General features: G+C 34.8%; 1 protein-coding gene across 1 annotated transcript; it reads left to right on the forward strand.

Annotated features, from left to right (window-relative positions):
- The first annotated feature begins 4654 nt into the window (after positions 1–4654).
- Positions 4655–7409, forward strand: LOC149550185 (alpha-humulene synthase-like). The gene is made up of 9 exons (XM_089795039.1): positions 4655–4765; positions 4855–5045; positions 5183–5298; positions 5399–5613; positions 5708–5799; positions 5907–5996; positions 6268–6625; positions 6766–7017; positions 7113–7409. Exons 1-9 carry the CDS (start codon positions 4655–4657, stop codon positions 7407–7409), a joined length of 1722 nt encoding a protein of 573 aa, XP_089651165.1.
- Positions 7410–8840: the final 1431 nt, after the last annotated feature.

The raw sequence follows: 8840 nt of genomic DNA on the forward strand, positions 1-8840 counted from the left end.
TTGGATGTTTAAAATTTGTAATACTTGTGTTGGGCATAACAATTTATTTAGTTACACAAAGGCTCATTGTTTCTCTTCTATCCATTAATTTATTTTGATTCTGCTCCTCCTCTAAGTATTTGATTCATAGATCTTGCAACGAATGATAATGTAGAGTTACAAACCACATGATAGAGTGCAATTAGTTATCCTTTTTAACTCTTCACGTGAACATAGATAATATAATCAACTTTAAAAGATAAGGTATCCTTTTTATTTGCGTCTCCATTCTTAATATTCTCAGCAATTGTTGAGGTATCACGTTGAAAATAATTTGTATCCCTATGAATGATTGTGAATACATTTCAAAACTGTTCCCAACAACCTTCCCTCGCATATGGTGTGGCCCATAAAAATGAGTGTGATGTTTCTACTATGGTTCCCTCCAGTATCTCTTCTTGGTGATGAAACCAAATATTGGCATCAACATAAGAGTGATGGCATGTTCAAAAAAAATTATATGTTGCTCATTATACTCTTGGATGGTATGCAAAAGTACATCTTGAGCTTGTTGTTCGATGTGATGAATCTTCTTCTCAACGAAAGTGGATGTTTTCTCTACCTCCTTCAAATATGGAAATGGCTCATTTATTTTGGCTAGGAGAACATCACCTGAAGGAACCAATGGCAGGCATCCTAAACATGTTTAGAGTGATTCTATACCCTGTGGAGCCTCGTATTGCATGATCAAAAGAAATTGCGTATACCATGCTCTCTTCTAGTATTTAGGGATACTTGGGATGATACATCCACATGATATTGGGTGCCATTTAATTGAACACCTTATCTTATTCACCTATGGATGTAATGTAGGTTTAGGTGTGAATAAGATAATTACCTAGCTAGCTCACTATTGAGTCATGTTCACATACTTATTTGTGTCCTAGGAATACCTCTAAAAGCATTAGGTCTAATGTGATCTTATATTATCTTAACTTTGCATTCCCTTCTTAATTCCTTGATCATTTAATCGTTGCCATGTTAGTTGTCTCGTGCCATAGGAGTGAAACACACGTGTCATCATATTTTCTAATCATACCTCTTGACCTTTCGTGTGTAGATGCAAGCAAACATATTCACATTTAGTGTGATGTAATGTCCAATATCAATCTAATCCATCGTTAAAAGAATCATTTTGAATTTTAAGGTGATCCTAGAGGATTGAGCTCATAAATGAATCCAACACCATTGACTTTCTCAGGGCCTCTATTAGTTTTCTACAAAAATTTGGAGAAATTAGTATGAATGCCATAAAAAAAAATCAGAAAAAGTTTTTTTCTGGTGACCACAAAAGTACAACACTGCGCCAACTGATGCAATCAGAAGTCTAAGCTTAATAAGTGCTGAAAATTTCTTACGTAAATATTGATATGAAAATCTTGCAAGCTAGTGACCCATATTTGATGCCTCACATTATGTGTCCCACAGTACATATCCTAATCAAGTTCTGTGTCAATAGGATAACCTAGTCAAAATTTATGACCCTACAAAGTCCCTTCATCACAATTCTACTAAATGTTTTCCGCGCCAAGTCGGAACTTTTGTTTATTGCCCGAGTTTCTCTTATTGCAATGTTTAGGGATATTTCTCAACATGTTGGATATCTTCATCCCCTATTATTCCAAACACGAATATGTCATCCAGATAGACCAAAATAAGCGGCAGAGAAAGGTCGAAAAATGTCATTCTTTGTCCTCAAGGAAGTGGTAGAGACAGTAGTCAACCCAAAAGGTATTACTATCCATTCAAATAGTTCATCCTTGGTTTTAAGAGTAATTACCTAGACATCTAAATGCTATGTGTATGACCGACCCTGTCTCTTTGCATTGAATCGTTGGTAATAGAGAAGGTCCATTTTGAGATATAAAATGCATACACTATGTTTTGTAGTAATGAGAGACTATTTTGAGATATTAAATGCCTACACCATGTTTTATAGTAATGAGAGAAGTAATTAATGTAGGACATTCCCTAGCTCCCTAGCACTTTCATTATCCAATTTCATAAAATATTGCATTGCCTAGACTTTTAGATGCAACGATGCTTTACATGTGTGGTTGTCCCAAAAAATGCATCACGCACATCTAATAGTGACACATTATAGGTCTCCTCATCGTTGAATGGTTTGTGGAAATTTAAGATAACCTCTATTTAGAAGACGGAGTGTGCAAGAAAGAAACATGGGAGATTTTTATGACGACAGTATAAATAGATTCTTGAAAAATATTAAGGGAAGTGGCAAGGATGTGTCCAAAAAAGTTAATCAATAGCTAGAAAGATGGAAGAGGCAATCTGCGGAGTTAGAACAAAGCTTTCGAGAAAACCTATTGCACAAGTCATTCTGATTAAATGTGAAATTCGGAGGTTCCCTCAAATCAATCAAAAATGGGCTTACCCATTTTAAATCTTTCTTTTCCTAGAGATTGAGAACCCAAATGCTAGGGTTGAAAACATGGAAACAACAAGAAATTGCCTAAATGCTAGGCTTGAAAACATTGAACCTTTCTTTTCCTACAGATCGAGAACCTAAGTTTTGCTAGGGTTGAAAACATGGAAACTTTAGATTAACATGTATTATAATAAAAATTTATGGCCAGTCTCCTCACATTTCATGTAATTGTGGATTTGTTTTCTCTACTAGTGAATGTGGCATGATAATCAATACTTTGCTAAATGAAAATGATGAATTAGATGTATTGACTTCATATTATAAATTAAAAGATTATAACTAAGTTTGAAATCAAAGTTTCTAGAAAAGGTGCTATTTTAAATGGCCAAATCATCCAAAGTGGAGAAATCTGGTCAAAGAAAATTGTCAAGCTTCAAAAAACTCTAATATTTATTTGATGCACATGTGTCAACATCCAACAGACCACAACAATTGAGTGGTCTAGATATCTTAAATGTGATTAAAACTACAATTTCCACATACTATATTTAATTATAATTCTATGTTCACGGTGTAGTTTGTAATATCGAGAAATGTGAGAAGACTCAGAAGCAAAATCTGTACTCAATCATTCTTCTATTACATCTGTCACTCAATTCTGACTCTATTGGCTCCAACGCTACTCTGCATTTCTAAGACAAGGACAGTGTGGGATGGGGGGACATGTTTCAAAGATTATGAATGTTTTTGCCAATTTTAGAGAGAGATTACAAAATATATAGGGAAATTTTAAATGTTCGAGAGAAAACATGGATAAAGAATATATATACATATATGACGTGATTTCACCTTAGTTGTCACGGTCTCTTATTTCCTTGTCTATATAAGGAGGCACATCTACACTATACTCATTCATCATCTATTGTAATAAGCTATTATTACATCATTAACGAGAATATAGTTTGTTCTTATCCTTTTTGTCTCTCTTTCTTTTGTACTGTTCAATAACCTCTAAATATTCGATTGTTGTCGAGGGACAAATATTACATGGTATCAAAGCCCTTGGATTGCCACTACATAGTCACCTTAGAGAGATCTTCGTACATTGTTGATTGGCATTCTTGTTGATCTCAGGACTGTTGATTTGAACGATTTTCCTGTGCAAAAATCAAAGCCTTACGCTATATTTAGAAGGCTCTTCTGAGGATTCTTCGCCATAAATTCATGCATATCAAGAAAAAGTTGAATCTAGAGCTTCTAAATTCCCCACAACCATGGGTCGTGTGGAGGCAAGTCACTAGGTATTTTTCTTACTTAGCATTTAATTCCATTTTTGTTTTCCTCTTTTTTGAGTTTTTTAATTTTAACAAAACCAAAAAAAGTTAATTAAATAGGGTAGAGAGTTGTCTTTTTTATTTCAATTCTTTTTAAAAATATTATATTTCGATACTTGTACCTTTTAGTTGACATGTGCTTGTCATGGGATTTCATATTTTAATTGAATTGTTTTAACTATATTTATTAAATAAATTCATAATCAAGAGTTTGTTTATTATTATTTTTCTTATTCAGATTACAAATGAAACAAACAATCTACATTTTATAACATATCTCAGTAGTTGCAAATTTAATCGATCAACAAACACGTGGTATAAACGAAATTATAAGTTTGACAACAAATACTTGGTATAAACGAAATTATGAGTTTGACATTACGTAGTTTATTAAAACCATAACCAAATGAAACAATTATAATTATAATAATAATGAACTCGTGATCAGTCAAATATTCTATCATCAAATCTGTTATTTTTAATATATTGGCTGTCCACAACGAGCATGTTGAAAAGCTAGACAAAATATTTTAATTTTTGAAGGCATTCGTAATGTTGAGTATGATTTCCAATGCATATGCACGTGAGCAATCAGATGGAGTGGCATTTGGAAAGCCAAAAGCATTTCATATTTCCCACGCCTCTCAGGGAAACTTCGACCACCTCCTTGACCTGTGAGGAATACATATATATTTGTGTATTATTTTAATCATTAGCATTGTTAGACACAAGAGAAACACGAGGCTGAAAATTCAAGGCTGGGACTTGGCAGTGGCAGTATAAATAGCAGCGATCGGAAGCAGTAAACATTGAGCATTAAGCATTCAGCATTCAGCATTCAGCTTGTAAAAATCTGTCCAGTTTTGGATATTGGATATTCTGATTAGAGAGCATGTGTAATTTGAAGGGAGAGCAGAGTTCGGTGGAAACAGTTCCAGAAAAATCATTAAATCTGTGGGATGATGAGTTTGTGCAATCTATGGAAACACCATACTATCTATGGGTATAATGATCTCCGTTTCATTAATTCCTACATATTATTCTTCTTCTCCACGCATAATACTCATTGATACTCGTTGATATATTTTTCAGGCATCTGAATACCGTGAGCGTGTTGACACACTGGTTAAACAAGTCAAAATCTTGTTCAAAGAGACGCAGATCAGTGGAGGTGGAGACGGCGATCTAATCCATCGCCTTCAAATGGTCGATGCATTGCAATGTCTGGGAATAGATCGATATTTTCAGGCTGAAATAAAAGCGGCTCTTGATTTCGTTTACGGGTCTGTACTTCAAATCATATTCCCTCTTACAAGCATTAACGTTAGAAAGTGTGTTAAAATCCTCTCTTGTTAAATTTAGATTTGGTTTGTTAAAACTAAAATACCAAGTGTTAAAATTGTGTATTAAATGGATGCAGCTGTTGGGATGCAAGTGCCGGGATAGGATTAGGCTGCGAAAGCGCTACAAAGGATTTGAATGCCACGGCTTTGGGACTCAGAGTGCTTCGACTCTTTCGTTATGATGTGTCCGCAGGTACCCATATGAATAATTCGTAATTCGTGATTCTTTTATGGATCTAGTAACCTATAAGCCAATTTCAAATCACTAATTATTGATTGTGCATTGAAAAAAGACGTATTCGACAACTTCGAGGACAATAAAGGGCACTTCATTTCCCGTGGTGATGAGCAACACATGATCACAAGTATGATCAACCTCTTAAGAGCTTCAAGCATGTCATTTCTTGGAGAGGCGGTCATGGAAGACGCTAAAGTCTTCAGCTCTGCTTATCTTAGACAATTATTAGACAAATCTCAAGATATAGAGCACGACAGTTTTCTGAAAGAGGTAATGAATTTGTCGATTGTTTTTCAAGCCATGAAGCTACACAAACTTTATGCTTTATACTGATTACAATTTCGGCTCCTCTTCGATTATGTAGGCTGAATACGCCCTCCAATATCAATGGCCTTCCACTTTCTCTCGATGGGAGGCACGAAGTTATATAGAGATATATGAATTGGATGTTTCCAGGTAAGAGCTGCTGCGCAATGTTATCATACAAATTACTTTTTCCGGGTTACAAATATCATAATTCTAATTTTTTAAATTTTTTACTTATACATTTCTCTATTTTTCAGGTTGAAGGACAAAATCGTTTTAGACTTGGCCAAATTGGATTTCAATATATTGCAATATATATACAAAATGGAAACGAAGAAACTTTCCAGGTAATTATTAGATAACAGCATTATATTTCCTACGGTTTAACAGAAACCATATCTCCTACAAAATCCACGCCATAACAATCTACATCCCAGTTTGTACCATACTTTGTCGTGTCACTTGTTAAGTCAATTAGTGGTCTTCATATTAGACCTTCCAACCATATGAGGCGCTATTAATCATCTCACTTTTTCAAATTGGGATGGTCGTTTGTGTTTTGATTCCAATTCAACTGGAAATTAAAGTACAAATTAATTTGATTATTTTTCATTGCAGTTGGTGGCAAAATTCTGGAGTCTCGAAATTGATTGCAGTGAGGGAGCGCTCAATTGAATATTATCTGTTGGCAGTTAGTGCTGTTGATAACGCAGAGTTTGGTAGCAGCAGAATAGCTTTGGCCAAAGCAGCAACTCTCGTCTCTCTGTTAGATGATCTTTTCGATGATTACTTGACACTTGAGCAAGTTGAACTCGTTACCAAGGCTATCGTTCAAGGTTGGAACATTTCCATCATACAAAGTATTCCAGACAATTACAAGAGAATTGTGGCATTTATTTTCAAAACATTACGTGAATTGACAAGTGAGGCAACTCAAATCCAAGGACGTGACATGATGCAGTTCATTACAAAAGCGGTATGCATACTTGCCCTAAATAAGTTCTAGTTGAAATTATAATCTTATCTTAATTCATACGTTATGTAGAAATGGGGTAGTATTACAAGAAAGAAACATTTATTTTTATTTCCGTATTTAATATGAATATTTTGTTTCAGTGGGCCGAATACGCTGAAGCTAGTTTAAAGACGGCGCAATGGAAAGAAGGTCAATATGTTCCAAACTATAATGAGTACATAAAGGTTGCCTCGACGACCGGAGCAAGTGGACTATTATCATTGCACCCCATCCTCCTAGCAGTTCCTGGTTTGGAAGATGATGATATCGAGAAAATATTTCTCAATAAATCAAGATTCTATGAGCTCGTATGGTTGACCGGGCGCTTAGTTGATGATGTTCATGACTTTGAGGTTTGTCTGCTTACATCTTAATTTGAAAATTAAATGCACGCGTACAACTTTCAAATCGTGATTACAATATTAACTTTTTCTATATGCTTATGAAGGACGACAAGCTCCATGGACAAACAGCGTCGGCAATTTCTTCATATATGAAGGATCATCCTGAATGTTCAGAAGAAGAGGCATTAGCTCATATCAATAGCCTTTATTTCCAACTTCTTACAGAACTAACAGGGGAATATTTAAATCCCAACAAAGTGTTACCCAAACGGGATGATTTTTACTTCAATCTCGGGAGAGGAGTTCAAAGCTTTTACGTATTTGGAGATGGATTTTCATACCATGATATGGGAGTCAAGCAACGAGTGTTCAAAGTCCTTTTTGATCTAGTTAAAGTTTAGAAAAGATTAGTGACACCATCATCTGGATGCCAAAGTATAAATTTATTGTACAGCTGTCCAAGTTGTTGATCTTAATCTATTAAGATTTTGTGCTCTCGTTGTGGGGGCCCAAATTCGGTTCCCCATAAGTACATCTTAGCTGGGATTTGTCTTCCATGGCTTCCTTCTATTGTCGGGGTGCTTTCTAAATAAAAGCGGATTTCGTTGAAGAGTTCACTCTCGGGTTTATTCTAATGTGTTTTTATCATAATTCATATTCAGTTGGGGGAAACAAATTCTATATTTCTACTCCGTTTTTCCAATATTCTCTCGGCACGACACTTTATCAGTGTTTTAAACTCAGAGTGGCATGGAATACCACTTTTAACAAAATGTTGAAATCGATATCCGATGAAAGTATTTTATAATTGCCACTATATTTCAAGTACCAAAATCTATCTGATGCTGGAGAAGTTTACATAAAACATATTACCACGTTAGTAATTTATGTCATAAATTACAATATGTATGGTTATGAATCCAATCATGCAATACACCTTTTTGAATGCATTCCACGCGTGAACTTTATTCTTTTTCTATGAATGTCTACCTTTCACAGTCGGTCACAAGTTGCACTAAAATAATATATTTCTTAAAACCCTTCTTTGAGATTGGCTAAGTCATAAGTCACAATATGTATGGTTATGAATTTAATCATGCAATACACCTTTCTAAATGCATTCCACGTGTGAACTTTATTTTTTCTACGAACGTCTACTTTTAAAAGATGGTCACAAGTTGCCCTAAAATAATGCATTTCTTAAAACCCTTCTTTGAGATTGGCTAAGTCAATTTCCGGGTTACATATATCATAATTTGATATCGAGAAAATATTTCTCAATAAATCAAGATTCTATGAGCTCTTATGGTTGACCGGCCGCTTAGTTGATGATGTTCATGACTTTCAGGTCTGTCTTCTTACATTTTAATTTGAAAATCAAATACATATAACTTTTAAATCGTGAGTACAATATTAACCTTTTCTTATATGCTTATGAAGGATGACAAGCTCCATGGACAAACAGCGTCCGCAATTTCTTCATATATGAAGGATCATCCTGAATGTTCAGAAGAAGATGCACTAGCTCATATCAATAGCCTTTATTTTCGACTTCTTACTGAATTAACAGGAGAATATTTATATCCCAGCAAAGTGTTACCCAAACGGGATGATTTTTACTTCAATCCTGGGAGAGGAGTTCAAAGCTTTTGCGTATATGTAGATGGCTTTTCATAACATGATACGGGAGTCAAGCAACGAGTGTTCAAAGTTCTTTTTGATCTAGTTAAAGTTTAGAAAAGATTAGTGACACCGTCATCTGGATGCCAAACTATAAATTTATGGTACAGCTGTCCAACTTGTTGATCTTAATCTATTAAGATTTTGTGTTC

Source organism: Cupressus sempervirens, chromosome 7 (genome assembly GCF_028749045.1).
Source record: "Cupressus sempervirens isolate cs-2001-9-10 chromosome 7, ASM2874904v1, whole genome shotgun sequence".
NCBI classification, from domain to species: domain Eukaryota; kingdom Viridiplantae; phylum Streptophyta; class Pinopsida; order Cupressales; family Cupressaceae; genus Cupressus; species Cupressus sempervirens.